Source organism: Gasterosteus aculeatus, chromosome 21, assembly GCF_964276395.1.
Source record: "Gasterosteus aculeatus chromosome 21, fGasAcu3.hap1.1, whole genome shotgun sequence".
Classification (NCBI taxonomy): domain Eukaryota; kingdom Metazoa; phylum Chordata; class Actinopteri; order Perciformes; family Gasterosteidae; genus Gasterosteus; species Gasterosteus aculeatus.
Genome location: NC_135708.1, coordinates 20,269,637 through 20,286,220, shown reverse-complemented (window position 1 = coordinate 20,286,220; position 16,584 = coordinate 20,269,637). Strand labels below are relative to the sequence as shown.

The following is a 16,584-nucleotide window of genomic DNA, read 5'->3' as shown; positions in this document are numbered from 1 at the left end:
CGTGTTACGAGGTGAAGTTTGTTTCTCAGCACCCACAGTGAATTTAAAGTCAGAAAGGTCGATATGATCTCGGTGTTCGATCTCCTCCTAATGATGCATATCGAGTGCGGATGGAACCTCACATTTCATTGAGTGCCTGTGTCTCCATGACTGTTGCTTCCTCTCGTGATCTGCACGCTGTTTGTGGCTCGATGGAATAAATAAACAAAGTAGTACGTTATTGGTCCTCTTATCGTGTGACACACTGATCTCATGACATAAGATTCCTCAAGTGAAACGTTGTGTTCTTCATCATGATGAATGTGATGAACCTCTGGAGACCCAACAACAACGGAATCAACGGCTGAATCTGACTACGCTGTTTTCTAATTTAAGAAACATTTTAGACGTATCTTTAGTGTCTGGATGACAGGCTTTGGGTGGAGGGGGGGGCTGAATTTATAAAGAAATTAATTTATATTACATATTTTTAGGATTTGCAATGAGTTTTTTAAGGTCTGGTGGGGAATCTTCATTAGTGTCTATCAGCAGAAATGTAATATCACATTCATTTATCTGGAGGTTTTCTCCTGAATGTTATTGTGAGGCAGCAGCTCCAGGAGACACGAGGGGACGTTAATATTGCAGAAGTGCGTTTTAAAAAGCAAGGTAAAGGTCACGTGATTAATTCCCTCTATGAAACCCATGTTATCCCTCTGATCTTCATCTCCATCGTCCCTCCTTCTTCCTCAATATTACTATTATATTATTCATATTACTCATAATCACCATATTACTCATAATCATAATATTACTCTAATCATATTACTCATATTACTCATAATCACCATATTACTCATAATCATAATATTACTCTAATCATATTACTCATATTACTCATAATCACCATATTACTCATAATCATAATATTACTCTAATCATATTACTCATATTACTATTAAGATAAACATATTAAGCATCATATTCATCGCTCTTTTCATCCAAACCACAAACCAAAATGATGCAAACCTCCAGGAGGCGGGTTCCTCCCCCCCGCGGCTCCCCGCTGCGCCTCCGGGTGGCGCCACGCTTCCGTCCGTCCCGGTTGGTCCCGGTTGGTCAGATCATTAATCGGGTTCCGGGATACCGAGGTGACGTCTTCTCTCTGAGGAGGTGAATGACGTCACACCTCAGAGCGTCTCTTTGAGGCGCGTGAACGTCGTTCAGTGTGTTTTAGTTCCAGGATCACAAAGCGTTCACAACTAATCAGTCCTTAACTTTTAACTTTTATTTATTCATTTTTTGGGGAAATGAGTAACTAAAAAAACAGCCAGTTAGGCTGCAACTACGATTATTGTCATTGTTGATTTATTGATTATTGATTAGTCATTTGATGAAGTGTCAGAAAATGTCTTTTGTCATCAACTCATCGGAGCAAATGAACACAGGAACATCTGTTGTATGTAGTTTGTATTTGTGCCTCTTGTTCTTTCTTCCTGTTTATTGATCTGAACATCACAGCGTTTTGTTATTTGCTGGTTCAGTGGTTCAGTCTGCAGGAGCACAGAACGTGACTCAACAGGTGCGTTTCTGGGGGGGGGGGGGAGAGAGACTCGGGGCCACGGAAAGGTTTTGGACGCTCGGTTACAAAAAACAACTACAAATGGATGAAAAAGAGGCAAAAAGAGACAAAAAGTCTCCAAACAAATGAGAAAAACAAGCGACAATCAAAGAGACACAAGAGCTACAAAGAGTCGAGAAGACACAGAATGAACACAAACATATTCATGCCTTGTGTGCACTTCTTTATATTATGATATAAGAACTATCGATGATGGCAACCAATGAAGGCCCCCCGGGGGGCCGCGTGCTGAGCCCCCCCCGGCAGGTAGCGGTGTGACGCCGTGACGGATCATCAATGAGGAGCAGACAGCTGTGCGTCTCTCTCCTGTCACGCTAAAGGCGTGTGGCCGTGTGCGCGCAGGTACGTGCGTGCGTCCACGCGCGTCATTGTGGGCGTCTCCGTCTGCAGCGCCGCCTCCTCGCAGGCCGCTCCCGGGAAGCGCGCTGCTGTTCCGCCACACGGACGGACCGACGGCGGTGTGTGTGCACGCGTGTTAGCGTGCGTGTTTGTCTGTGTGCGCGCGCCTCGAATCCCCCCCCCCCCCCCGCGTCCCAACCTGTCTCTTTGAGTCCCCCCCTGTGTCCTGCGCTCGGGTGTCGAGGTGGAGGAATGTAGCGCCGAGCAGCATGTAGCAACCTGGAGCCGCCGCGCAACACCGCCCCCCCCCCCCTCCTCCCCGCAACACCGCCCCCCCGGAGCGCCCTGAGGACTGATTCTATTCCAGGGGAGCAGCAGGAGGCGGCGGCGGCGGAGCGGACCGCGTCCCTCGGTGTCCCGTGTGTCTTCGCGGAGGAGCCGCGGCCGGTGGTCGCGAGGAGCTTCCATCTTGAGAGACGATGGCGAGCGACTCCCCGGCGCGCAGCCTGGACGAGATAGACCTGTCCGCCCTGCGGGTAAATGCGCCCGCGCTCTGTCTGTCTGTCTGTCTGTCTGTGTGTGTGTGTGTGTGTGTGTGTGTGTGTGTGTGTGTGTGTGTCTGTGTGTGTGTGTGTGTGTGTGTGTGTGTGTGTGTCTGTATGTGTGTGTGTGTGTGTGTAGGTGCGTGCGCGTTGGGCTGTTGAGCACCTGCCCCCCTCCCTTCTTAACCCCCATCCTCCCTTCCTCTTCACCCACTTGCCTCCTCTCCTCACAAGGATGCGTCTCGCTGCACTTTCCTCTGGCCGGTGGTGCGCGTGCATGTACGCTAGCACGTCTGTGTGTGTGTGTGTGTGTGTGTGTGTGTGTGTGTGCGCGCGCGTGCACGGCGGTCAGGGATTGAGGGAAATCAGGTCGGATGGAAGAACGTGGGATCATGTGTGTCCTCTCCCGCCCGACACGCGTGTTGTTGTTGTTTGTTGTTGGTGTTTTTTCTTCAACGTTTGGGACGTGATGTAACGAGGCCCTGAGCTGCCGCGCGTGCACACGCCCGTGCGCGTGCGTCAGACAGCATAATAGAGGCCGCTCTGTCTGCAGCCGGCGATCTGGGGCAGATGTTAAGCTGCCTGCTCTCACACACACGCACACACACACACACACACACACACACGCACACACACACACACACACACGCACACACACACACACACACACACACACACGCACACACGCACACACGCACACACGCACACACACACACGCACACACACGCTGAATAATACCGATGATAACGCAACAGGAGCGAGTTCCGCCATTTCGTGATGTTGTGTCAGCATTGCATCGTGTGTGTGTGTGTGTGTGTGTGTGTGTGTGTGTGACAGACATTCTGCACACTATCTTGTCTCCTCTTCTGCTGCTGTTACGCAACAGAGACCAGAGACGTACCTGCAGAGCAGCACTCAAGTCTGGACATGACCGAGAGAGTGTGTGTGTGTGTGTGTGTGTGTGCGTGTGTGTGTGTGTGTGTGTGTGTGTGTGTGTGTGTGTGTGTGTGTGTGTGTGTGTGTGTGTGTGTGTGTGTGTGTGTGTGTGTGTGTGTGTGTGTGTGTGTGTGCGTGCGCGCGTTACAGAGACACTGTGTGGGACAAAGGTTGACAGAAGAACCGAGGAGAAGAGGTGCATGTTCTTGTAGAAATGAGAATCTTTAAATTAGGTCACTCAGGACGAGGGAGGGGGGGAGGAGGAGGAGGGGGTGGGGTGGGGGGGGCGTTTAAGTGTGACGCAAAGCCTGCTTCTCTCCCCAAAGTGTCTCCTTCCTCGTTTAAGCTCCTCTCCTTCCTCGTTTAACCTCGTCTCCTTCCTCGTTTATCCTCGTCTCCTTCAGAGTCTCGGGGGTCGCGTCCTCCTCGCATCGCTGAGGGAATCGAACCGACGCTCCGGTTCGACGGCTTCAGTCTCCCGTCGGTCGGTTTTAAGGGTGTATGACGCCAGCATCGATGTGGTCGCGTGCGGCGGATCGTTGAACTCGATCAGAGTGACGATTGTTTAGAGAAAAAGCAAATAAAACTTTCAGATTCCTGTTTTTTTTGATGATCAATTCAATAGAAACAGATCCTTTTGTTTTTTTATTATAGCTGCTTGTCTGGAAGTCTTCAGTTCTAAGTATTATTATTTTTCTTTGTTACACTCCTCTGACTCGAGGCAAAAACAAAAAAAAAGAATAAATGAGTTGATCATTTCTTATGCGATTGTGTCCCATCAGAGCCGCGTTGTACAGGTAACACATCGCGGCCCCTGAACCGCTGATGAGGGAGAACGAAACGGATCTCACGAGGACGGAGTTCGCGGCGCGTCACAGAAATGCAGCGTCGGGCTTTTTAAGAACCTCTTTCTCCTCTTGAAAGCGCAAAAAAAGTTGTGCAGAATGATTTGAAGTTGCTCTGCCAGAAGCGTTGTGAAAGGAAGCGAGAAAACTGGGAACTTTTTTAAATAATCTTTGAATACAAACACATTTAAATGAGTTGGTTCCATTTTAGATATCACAGATTTGTGACAAAACTATAAGCTTCCAATTTAGATTTTTAGTTATTAAATCTCACAAATACGTCAAATTACATTCTTCTTATCGTCTTAATTAGGACCAAAGTGCTCTGACTGAGTTTTTGTTTTTAATAATGCACTCTCTCACACACACACACACACACACACACACACACCTGTATTTGCGTCATTTGCTGCCTGTGTGCTAATTAGCCTCTTAGCCACCAGCTACCTGCAGGATTGTTACATCAGCTCCTCGTGGTTTCCTCTTTTCTTCCTCGCTGGTGTTTTTGTGATGCGTGCGGTGTTGAAGCTGCAGCAGGTGTGTGTGTGTGTGTGTTGCATGAGTTTCAGTCTTTGGACTAAATCTGCTTCTGTTTGACCTTGAGTGAAAATAAACTCTTCAAACTAATCCGCTTCAGGAAGCTTCGGCTGTTTCACACTCACAGAAATACCCAAAACACACAAATAACAAAAGTGTTCATTTCTATTCACTTATTTTCTTTCTCATTCGTTCACATTCATGCCATTAGAAGATGTTTCTTGTCTTCTAATTCTGCCCCTGAAATGTCAAACTTGACTTTCTCCTCGTGTGGATCTGAGGATTCATCTCCTCGCGCGTGGATTGGATCTGAGGATTCATCTCCTCGCGCGTGGTTTGGATCTGAGGATTCATCTCCTCGTGGGGTTTGGATCTGAGGATTCATCTCCTCGCGCGTGGATTGGATCTGAGGATTCATCTCCTCGCGCATGGATTGGATCTGAGGATTCATCTCCTCGCGCATGGATTGGATCTGAGGATTCATCTCCTCGCGCATGGATTGGATCTGAGGATTCATCTCCTCGCGTGTGGTTTGGATCTGAGGATTCATCTCCTCGTGGGGTTTGGATCTGAGGATTCATCTCCTCGCGCGTGGATTGGATCTGAGGATTCATCTCCTCGCGCATGGATTGGATCTGAGGATTCATCTCCTCGCGCATGGATTGGATCTGAGGATTCATCTCCTCGCGCATGGATTGGATCTGAGGATTCATCTCCTCGCGTGTGGTTTGGATCTGAGGATTCATCTCCTCGCGTGTGGTTTGGATCTGAGGATTCATCTCCTCGCGTGTGGTTTGGATCTGAGGATTCATCTCCTCGCGACATTCGAATCTTTGTCACCCAAAGTAGGAGCTGGATGGAAACTCTGTGTTTCTCCTCAAAGGTTCCTAGTGTGAACGCTTGTAGCTCTGTAGGAATGACAGTGGGGCGAGAGAGAAGCTTTTCACAGGCTAATGCTGCAGTGTGTGTGTGTGTGTGTGTGTGTGTGTGTGTGTGTGTGTGTGTGCGCACGTCCGATTCCTCACACACACATTCCTAAATCTTGCATCTTGTTAATTTGAATCAGTTTATGTTCTCCTGACTGACTTTGCCTTGTTTGTGTTTCCTCTTCCTCTTCCTCTTCCTCCTCAGGACCCAGCTGGTATCTTTGAGCTGGTCGAACTGGTTGGAAATGGCACCTACGGGCAGGTGTACAAGGTAAGACTCGCCGCCGCCGTGACGCTCCCCAGCAAAAACCGGCTCGTTTTGTCTCATTAAATGAGTCACCATGGAAACCGTTTAACGAATGTTCTACAAATCAGAGGTTGAAAGCGGAGAAGCTCCACATCGGGTGCATCTGGTGACGGACGGAGACGCCCGAGAGCTGAATCACCAGCGTTACGTCTTAATCGGCGACAAACGGAGAGAAAAAAGAACGCCGCCGATTGAACCTACGGCGCGTTAACACTCTTTTAGCTTCACGCGTTTGTGAAACTTGACTCCTGTCGAGCAGCTCAAAGAAATCACGTTGTTTTACTGAAGCTTTTGTCATTGAAAGAATCCCACGCAGAGTGTAACGACACAGCAGACATCCCGTGTGCGTGTGTGTGTGTGTGTGCGTGTGCGTGACGAGACGTTCAGCATCGATCTGCTGCTTCAAGCGACGGCCGCTTTGGGCGAAATGGTTGATGCGTCAAACCCGGGGTCGATCGCAGGGCATTGTGGGTAAATCGAGGTCTGGATGCTCGATGGAAGGAGCGTTGCCATCCAGATGATGTCGTCGATGTGTGCGGATCAATACGGTGAAAACACAGATTTATAGAATCAGCGGAGGATCCTTTGACTTGTGTCCTTTCTGCACACCGAAAACACCCACAATCCTTTGTGTAAAATCAGCATTTATTAAAGTTTAGGAAACACAGATAAAAAGAGCCCAAAGACGCCAAATAGCTTTGAACGCTGGAGGTCGTCTCACCTTCCAGGTATGTAGAGCTCCTGGCCAATCAGGAGGCGGCGGCTCCTGGCCGAGTTCGATCAGCGAATCAGCGTCGGAGAACACAGAGTTCGTTTTGTCCCATTGATTGAAATCGAGCCTCCTGAGCCAGTCAGTCAGAGTCGCTTCACTGGGTTGAACGCATCTTTTACGGGACGGCGGAGTCGTGCTTCGTCTGCGCTGGAGGAGCTCAACTCTGAATCGATCGCCGGCGCCGACTGAGGAGCACAGATGTGGTTTCCCAGAAGGCCTCCCTCCTCCTTCTCGTCTCGCTTTCATCACGCTCCTGGCAGCTGGAAGCTGGAAGCTGGAAGCCTTTCCTCCTGGTTCCTTTCTGATGTTCTGATGTCACTCTTTTGTTTTTGCTTCCTGGGAAAGTATTGTCTGAATTATTGAATTATTTGAGTTGATCGTCATTTTCCCAGCTCGTGTAATGATGAAGTGCAATAGTGAAAACTATTAACCCTCCGAGATGGAGGATCCTCAACAACGGCTGATAGTGAGTGCAGTGCATCAGCAAGGGGCCCGATATTTAGTGGTCCTCCTCAGGAATGTGTTTGATGGACCTCGACGTCACCAGTTGGATTGTGGAGGGCAGTCTTTGAAGAGATGCGTTCAGCATTTCGCCCGTCGCCGTTTCTCTCGGAGGGGTGGAGCTACAAATGCAGAATTTCTTTTTTTACATACAATAATGTTATTACTCACTTTTAAGAAACGCAAAAACGCACACTGAAAGAGTTGAAGTTGTAAGATGAAGACAAAAAAACTACGCCAAGACCAGACAGCGGCGCACCAGGAACCTGTCAATCAGCGTGTAGCCCCGCCCTAAAGCACCCCCTGCTTTATGGTCTGTTTGACTCCAAATGGACCATAATTCACTAAATGAACTGTATTGAATAAGACTTGAAACCAGAGATTGAGACCATGAACTCCTGTTTGAAATGTTTCCCGAGGGAATAAATCAAGAGAGAATAAATGTTCTCATAGACGTCTATGGGACCAGAGGAGTCGCCCCCTGCTGGTCACTACAGAGAATGCAGCTTTAACGCATCTCCTCATACAAACATTCTCCTCATACAAACATTCTCATCTCCAGGAGGGCGCTGGTTTTCTACCTGCTTTTAACCGTCTCCTTGCCGGGATGTGAACTCGCAATCTGACGTCCCGTCTCCGCCCTCACGAGTCCCGACTGGTGCTCCGGGTTAAGAATTCCAAGGCTTGTCTGAACTCGAGATGTCCTTCACGCCTCGGGCTTCCTCCTCCTCACCTGCCACCTCCTTGTGTTCTCACTCTGTCGCTCTCTTTACCCCCCCCACACTCCTTCTGCCCCCTCCTCCCTGCATACATGTATGTGTGTGTGGATTTAATACAACTTGATTCTGTCATAACCTCACACACACACACATACACACCGGGAGCTCGCTGTCAAAATATGAACAAATGTGCAGACGTCCTATTTTTACTAAACGCATCTCGTGTGAGGAAACTACATACTGTCCCTCATAATACTGTCCCTCATAATACTGTTACTCATAATACTGTCCCTCATAATACTGTTACTCATAATACTGTTATTCATAATACTAACTCAATACTGTTACTCATAATACTGTTACTCATAATACTGTTACTCAGAATACTAACTGATAATACTAACTCCTAATACTGTAGGTCATAATACTAACTCATAATACTGTAGCTCATAATACTGTTACTCACAATACTGTTACTCACAATACTGTTACTCACAATACTAACTCAATACTGTTACTCATAATACTGTTACTCATAATACTAACTCATAATACTGTTACTCATAATACTAACTCATAATACTGTAGGTCATAATACTGTTACTCATAATACTGTTACTCATGATACTGTAGCTCATAATACTGTAGCTCATAATACTGTTGCTCATAATACTGTAGGTCATAATACTAACTCATAATACTGTAGCTCATAATACTAACTCATAATACTGTTACTCATAATACTGTAGCTCATAATACTGTTACTCATAATACTGTTGCTCATAATACTGTAGCTCATAATACTGTAGCTCATAATACTGTTGCTCATAATACTGTTACTCATAATACTAACGCATAATACTGTTACTCATAATACTGTTACTCACAATACTGTTACTCACAATACTGTTACTCACAATACTGTTACTCACAATACTAACTCAATACTGTTACTCATAATACTGTTACTCATAATACTAACTCATAATACTGTTACTCATAATACTGTAGGTCATAATACTAACTCATAATACTGTTACTCATAATACTGTAGCTCATAATTCTAGCTCATAATACTGTAGCTCATAATACTGTAGCTCATAATACTGTAGCTCATAATACTGTAGCTCATAATACTGTTACTCATAATACTGTAGGTCATAATACTAACTCATAATACTGTAGGTCATAATACTAACTCATAATACTGTAGCTCATAATACTAACTCATAATACTGTAGCTCATAATACTGTAGCTCATAATACTGTAGCTCATAATACTGTAGCTCATAATACTGTAGCTCATATGCTAATTTCGTGTCTAAATCTTCCGTGGTTTACCCTGAATGAAAGGATGCTCTGACCCTGGAAGCGTGCGATTGACAGTCGCATCACACCCGATACGGTTGTTGGGAAAGAGGAAGTAACGTTGTGTGCTAACACAACGACGAGAGACTCACAAATGGGAGAAAAGGGAACGAGGGACCTTTGCCGAGCTCGGTGGTGTTTTTCTGCCAGTCAGATGGATTCAGTGTCTGATGCAACGCAGAGTAACCAAGACTGTGTGTGTGTGTGTGTGTGTGTGTGTGTGTGTGTGTGTGTGTGTGTGTGTGTGTGTGTGTGTGTGTGTGTGTGTGTGTGTGTGTGTGTGTGAGTGAGAGCAACTCGCATGTGAAAGTGACCCAGAGTGTGAAATATCATGGCTTCCCTACACACACACACACACTTCCATCACTGTGCCTCTTCCAACCCCCCATTCGTTGCCCTCGCTAAACAACCTGCCTGGCCTGTTGCTAGGTTACCACGAGGAGACTGTGTGTGTGTGTGTGTGTGTGTGTGTGTGTGTGTGTCTGCGCGGGTGTGTGTGAGTGATGGGGTGGTGGGCTGATGCTGGTGAGGAGGATACATTTCCACTTCGCTTCCACAGCTGTGTCGCTGACTTTGGTTCGGAGGCGGCCGGAGACTTTTTAATCATCCTCAGGTTCCCAACATGAGGGTCGCAACCCCGCCGCGGGACGACTCTACGTAGAAATGCTTTTCATTCAGCTTTTTTTGGCGAAATTAATGGTTTCAGAACCTCTAAAAACATTCAGATCAACCGATATATGTACGTGTGACCGAGAGACGACATGTAGAACTGAATTAATGGACTTTATTTAAGACTTTTTATAAAGTTGATATTGTTAGTTGACAAACAACGTGTGAAGTCTCCCAGAAGACTAAATATTATATATAATATATATATATATATATATATATATATAATGTGTGTTTTAATCTATTGTTTAATCTTCTTTTACCGTCTTCAGGTGTTTTCCCTCTGAAGTGGAAAAATACATTAAAACAACAAAGACACACAGTCAGTGATTTAATGGTTTTATTTTGTCCGTTTTCTTTTTCACTCAGGGTCGACATGTCAAAACAGGACAGCTCGCTGCCATCAAAGTCATGGACGTCACAGGAGTAAGTAGCACACGCACACACAAACACACGCGTGTCCAATCTGAACACACACACGCACCTTTGTGATCGAGGGCACTCGATGCAGCACCGGCCCGCCTTTCTTTTTCTAGGATTTCATTATTGAACCCGGACTTGTTTTTATATTTGCAATGTGTGTCTTTGTGTGTGTCTGTGTGTGTTTCAGGATGAGGAGGAGGAGATTAAAGCAGAGATCAACATGTTAAAGAAGTACAGCCACCACAGGAACATAGCGACCTACTACGGAGCCTTCGTCAAGAAGAACCCTCCCGGGATGGACGACCAGCTCTGGGTGCGTGAAACCAACGTTTCAGGTTTAAATCTTGAGGAAAGAAGTTGAAACAATTGACTCCTTTGGTTCTGTGAAGTATGTGATTCTTTATTCCGGGTTGAACTGTCGTTGTGTGACCATTTATTTGGATAATCCTCTAGATTATTAGTTCTTTCAGCTTAAGATAAATAGTTTTGCCAAAGTAAAGCATGCGAGAAGGTGTGGTGACCCGTGAGCTGGTGTCTGTGTGCAGCTGGTGATGGAGTTCTGCGGCGCCGGCTCGATCACCGACCTGATCAAGAACACCAAAGGGAACTCCCTGAAGGAGGAGTGGATCGCCTACGTGTGCAGGGAGATCCTCCGGGTGAGGCCGCGAGCTTTCGCCCGGCGGTGGCGAACACGAGGGAACCCAGGGAGGATCCCTGAGGAACGCCTTCATATTCTGTCTTATTTCAGGTTTTGTTTTCACCCCGTGGTTCTGAGCGCAATGCGTCTCCCGTATCTTCCATGAATAGATCCCGAGGAGGCTCGTTAAAGGAGCCACAGAACGTTATTGATTTTTAACAAAGGGCGTATTGGATCCGGTAGGAAATCATCCGCTGCCCTGTGGGTTAACCTTTCACTGCTGTTCTTTACAAATGCCACGCAACATATTAATGAGTAATTACTATTAAAAAAAGGAACATTTTGAGTGATTATCAGTAATAACACGTTGAAGTTACAGCTGGTTTTCTTTTATGCAGCATCTACTAATGTTCTAATTCTGTAGTATGGAAGAAAACCTGAAGGAATCTCTGACTATTACGTTATTTTGAAATGTAAATGCACAAAACACACCGCTTATGTGCTTACATCTTTGGTTTCTGTCAAAAACCATAGTAATGAAAATATTATATTCATGAAAAGTACAAAAAAATCTATATTTAAAGTAAATATTGTAAGAGTTTTCTGAGCGTGGATGTATCGGTGTCTTGTGTAAGGAGAGTAGCTCAGCATCATTGTGAGGTCGTTCTCCTCTCGGTCTCCAGGGTCTGACTCACCTCCACCAGCACAAGGTCATCCACAGAGACATCAAGGGCCAGAACGTGCTGCTGACGGAGAACGCCGAGGTCAAACTAGGTGGGAAGACGCACACACACACACATCAGACACACGGCTAAAAACATCATCATATCGTGATCATAAATTACACACTTTCACGAAGGAAACGAGTGGTGCGTTACATAAATATGTCATAAGTATTTAACAACCAATCCAATCCGTTCTTTCTGCGTTTTGCGTGTACTTTGCGTGTACTTTTGGCAGTGGACTTTGGTGTGAGCGCTCAGCTGGACCGCACGGTGGGACGGAGGAACACGTTCATCGGGACGCCGTACTGGATGGCGCCCGAGGTCATCGCCTGCGACGAAAACCCCGACGCCACCTACGACTTCAAGGTAGAGTGTGTAGCACAGCGTGTAGTATTGTGTGGTACAGTGTGTAGTACGGTGTGTGGTACAGTGTGTAACTCAGACATTATGGTGACAACTACTGTACTTTTCATCATTTATTGTCATTATGCAACACAAAGATGAGCAACGAAATGAAGATGTAGTCCTTATTTTACAAGTTAGTCAAACTGGATGTTTTTATATGTACAATATAGTACTATAGTATAGTATACTATTTTAAGGCTGCAAACGTGGAGCCAAGACGACTAAATCAACGAGCTAACTGGGGCATCGATGTTCGTCACGCTCGTTATTTTGATTAAAGTGAATAAAACCACAGTCGATGCTTCTGTGTGAAACGGGCGGACGGATACTTTCTGTATTTTTCATCACTTCACAAGAACAGCGACCAGTACGAAAAAAAGACGTGTGAAGTTTTTAGAATGTGAAAGTTTTCAGTTTCCTGTGTGTGTGTGTGTGTGTGTGTGTGTGTGTGTGTGTGTGTGTGTGTCTCTGCAGAGTGATCTGTGGTCGCTCGGTATCACAGCGATAGAGATGGCAGAGGGAGCACCACGTAAGTGTGAAGCTTCCGACTCATTAAACACTACTAGTGGACACAGAGGACACTTTGTCTCCTTGTTAAACATCTAATTTAGTCTCTTATTACATTTTTTATACTCTTGTTTAATGCAGTGATGTTTCCTTTTCTTTCTCTCTTCTCAATCCCCTTTCGTTCTTTTGCCCTTTTCCTTCCCTCTTGTCTCCTCATCTGCATCCATTTTCTTTACCCTTCTTTCTTTTCCTCCTCGTCTTTTGTCCCTTTGTTTCCTTTCCTGTCATGCGACCTCATCTCTTATCCTGGTGTGTCCTTTCCTCTCCTCCTTTCTTGTCTTCGTCTCTTCCTCCACCTCTTCCTCATCAGCTCTGTGCGACATGCATCCAATGAGAGCGCTCTTCCTCATCCCCAGAAACCCCGCCCCCCGACTAAAGTCTAAGAAGTGGTGAGTCATCAATCATTCGCCACATTCATCAGTAATCTGATTTCTATGTAAAGGTGCGTTTAAAGCATTTCAGAATAACCTTCTTTAATGTGAAGCTAAAGCTTCTCGCGTTAAAGCTGCATCCTCTCTACTGACCAGCAGGGGGCGACTCCTCTGCTCCCATAGACGTCTATGAGGAAATGACTCTACTTCTCTGTAGTGACCAGCAGGGGGCGACTCCTCTGCTCCCATAGACGTCTATGAGGAAATGACTCTACTTCTCTGTAGTGACCAGCAGGGGGCGACTCCTCTGCTCCCATAGACGTCTATGAGGAAATGACTCTACTTCTCTGTAGTGACCAGCAGGGGGCGACTCCTCTGCTCCCATAGACGTCTATGAGGAAATGACTCTACTTCTCTGTAGTGACCAGCAGGGGGCGACTCCTCTGCTCCCATAGACGTCTATGAGGAAATGACTCTACTTCTCTGTAGTGACCAGCAGGGGGCGACTCCTCTGCTCCCATAGACGTCTATGAGGAAATGACTCTACTTCTCTGTAGTGACCAGCAGGGGGCGACTCCTCTGCTCCCATAGACGTCTATGAGGAAATGACTCTACTTCTCTGTAGTGACCAGCAGGGGGCGACTCCTCTGCTCCCATAGACGTCTATGAGGAAATGACTCTACTTCTCTGTAGTGACCAGCAGGGGGCGACTCCTCTGCTCCCATAGACGTCTATGAGGAAATGACTTGATTTATTCCCTCAGTAAACATTGTAAACATGAGTTTATGGTCTCAGTCTCTAGTTTCAGGTCTTGTTCAATACAGCATGATGTCCATTTAGTAGATTATAGTCCATTTAGAGTCAAACAGACCGTAAAGCAGGGGATGCTTTAGGGCGGGGCTTAATGCTGATTGACAGGTGTCTACCAGAGACGCCGTCTGTACGTACTTCCAGGGCACCGTGCAGAAGACATTATTAATTGAGTTGTGTTTTATGTACTTTCCCGTCCATCTGGAAAGTAGAATTCCTCCGTCATCATTTAAACGATCTAAAGAAGGAGGTGCGTTTTGTGGCGTGCAGGTCGAAGAAGTTCCAGTCCTTCATCGACAGCTGCCTGGTGAAGAGCCACAGCCAGCGGCCGAGCACCGAGCAGCTCCTCAAGCACCCCTTCATCCGGGACCTCCCCAACGAGCGGCAGGTCCGCATCCAGCTGAAGGACCACATCGACCGCACCAAGAAGAGGAGGGGGGAGAGGGGTGAGCCCGTTGCCACGACGACGACGACGACGACGACGACGACGACGACGGGCCAGATGTTTCAGGACATGCGGATGTTGACCTGAGGTGTGTTTGTCCTCCAGATGAGACAGAATACGAGTACAGCGGGAGTGAAGAAGAGGACGAAGAGAGAGACGTCGGAGAGCCCAGGTACAACCACTACTACTCATAGTACTATAGTACTGACGGTAGTACTACTACTGCTTACAATGCATGATGCTACTGCTACTTCTATACTACTGTGAATACTATGCTGCTACTTCTACCCCTACAGTATTAGTACTAGCTACTACTAGCACAACTATAGTATATTGTCCATAACTGAAATCCTCCTCCAGCTCCATCATCAACATCCCCGGCGAGTCGACCCTGAGGCGGGACTTCCTGCGCCTCCAGCTGGCCAACAAGGAGCGGTCGGAGCTGATCCGGCGTCAGCAGCTGGAGCAGCAGCAGAACGAGGAGCACAAGCGCCAACTGCTGGCCGAGAGGCAGAAACGCATCGAGGAGCAGAAGGAGCAGAGGAGGCGGCTGGAGGAGGTAACCCCCGCCAAAATAAGAGCCCGTCGGACTATTTAAGCCTTCCTGCGCTTGTCTCCTTCAGATCATGGAACACGCGGATGAATGCGAGCAAATATCCAGATATTAATTATTATTATCATGGTTTTTGATCGTAGCAGCAGGTCTGCGTATTTCACGCTCTGAAGTCAATAAACCATGAAAATGTAACGTTATCTGTTACTTATAATGATCATTATCATTCTTTCCACATGAAGTGTTTGTCGTGAAGATTAAAATCTGATAGCGTGTTTTGTTCCGTCCCGATGAAGCTTGCAGATTATTTAAAGAAAAAAAAAAAAGCTGCTCCGTTTGGGGCTCAGAGGCTTAACGGCACTTTGATTACTGAACTGCTCCGAACCCCCCACCTGAGACTGTTAGCACCTCCGCCTCTCCAAATGCCAGGGCAACTCACGCACACACACACACACACGCACACGTTCTAAAACGTCTCCACCTGCAGCAACAGCGGCGCGAGCGGGAGATGAGGAAGCAGCAGGAGCGAGAGCAGAGGCGGAGGTACGAGGAGATGGAGCAGCTCCGTCGGGACGAGGAGAGGAGGCACGCGGAGAGAGAGCAGGTAGGGGAGCACCACCCCCTCCTCCCCCCTCCCACCACCACCACCACCACGTCACCACGCAGGGGTCGTCTGTGAGGGGGGCGGGGCTTAACAACATCATCTTTTGCACTTCTTTCTCTTACGAGCCTTTTCTTCTTTTCCTCCGTTGGAAACAGACGTAAGTGGGAGATTGATTGATTATTTATTGAACCACTGTGGCATTGATTGATCCATAAGATCTGATCCGGTTGGGTTAAGAAGCTGCAGGAAGCCCTTTCAAGGGTTAACAGGGTAAAAACATGTACTAATACAGGAAGATTTTCTCTAGTGGAAGAAAAAATACAATATCTAAACCTAAAATCTATAAAGTGATTAGCGGGTGAAAGTGATTCCATAGATTATTTATTAAGAAAACCCTTTTTACATAGAAAACGTCCTGTAGCCAAATATGTTTTACTTTTAAATGCCACATTCTGTAATTACAAAGAGAGAGAAAGAATCACCCACGGGAGGCTGTTCGTTAACTTTACTCTCACAGATCTTTCTTTTCTTGCTCTACTAATGACGACCCCCCCGCTTCTCTCTTTATCTCCAAGTCACTGCTTTCACACCTCCTCAATGAATCCACTTTCCTCCTCTTATATCTCCTTTCCTCCGTTTCCTGCTCTGCTGATGTCACTGGTTGCCTGGGCTCCGACTTTGCTTCCTCGCCGCTCTCTGATTGGCTGCGCCTCACGTCGCCCCCCGCCCCCCGGTTAGGAGTATATCCGTAGGCAGCTGGAGGAGGAGCAGCGGCAGCTGGAGATCCTGCAGCAGCAGCTCCTGCAGGAGCAGGCCTTACTGCTGGTAACACCACACGCAAACACACAGAGGCATCTGATTGGATAAAAGCTGCCTTTAAAACGAGCTGCACAGAGAAGGCCCGGCTGACGGCCGCCCGCCCACCGGGTTTCATCACTTTATATTTAAAGGCGGCAAAGTTT

At 46.9% G+C, this 16,584-nt stretch overlaps 1 protein-coding gene across 19 annotated transcripts in view; it reads left to right on the top strand.

The window, feature by feature from the left end:
* The first annotated feature begins 1,779 nt into the window (after positions 1–1,779).
* The window catches only part of tnikb (TRAF2 and NCK interacting kinase b), a 30,340-nt gene continuing 15,535 nt past the window's right edge, over positions 1,780–16,584 (top strand). For 12 of the 19 annotated variants that reach the window (XM_078096240.1, XM_078096235.1, XM_078096239.1 and 9 more), the window contains exons 1-14: positions 1,780–2,496; positions 5,952–6,017; positions 10,452–10,508; positions 10,693–10,818; positions 11,051–11,161; positions 11,826–11,916; positions 12,103–12,233; positions 12,747–12,801; positions 13,150–13,228; positions 14,291–14,466; positions 14,571–14,637; positions 14,826–15,024; positions 15,506–15,622; positions 16,361–16,447. In XM_078096240.1, coding sequence (XP_077952366.1) covers positions 2,440–2,496; positions 5,952–6,017; positions 10,452–10,508; positions 10,693–10,818; positions 11,051–11,161; positions 11,826–11,916; positions 12,103–12,233; positions 12,747–12,801; positions 13,150–13,228; positions 14,291–14,466; positions 14,571–14,637; positions 14,826–15,024; positions 15,506–15,622; positions 16,361–16,447 — 1,419 coding nt within the window. In that variant the 5' untranslated portion in view covers positions 1,780–2,439. The remainder of the gene's footprint in view (positions 2,497–5,951; positions 6,018–10,451; positions 10,509–10,692; positions 10,819–11,050; positions 11,162–11,825; positions 11,917–12,102; positions 12,234–12,746; positions 12,802–13,149; positions 13,229–14,290; positions 14,467–14,570; positions 14,638–14,825; positions 15,025–15,505; positions 15,623–16,360; positions 16,448–16,584) is intronic. The other 7 variants (XM_078096242.1, XM_078096238.1, XM_078096241.1 and 4 more) reach the window with 1 other exon arrangement.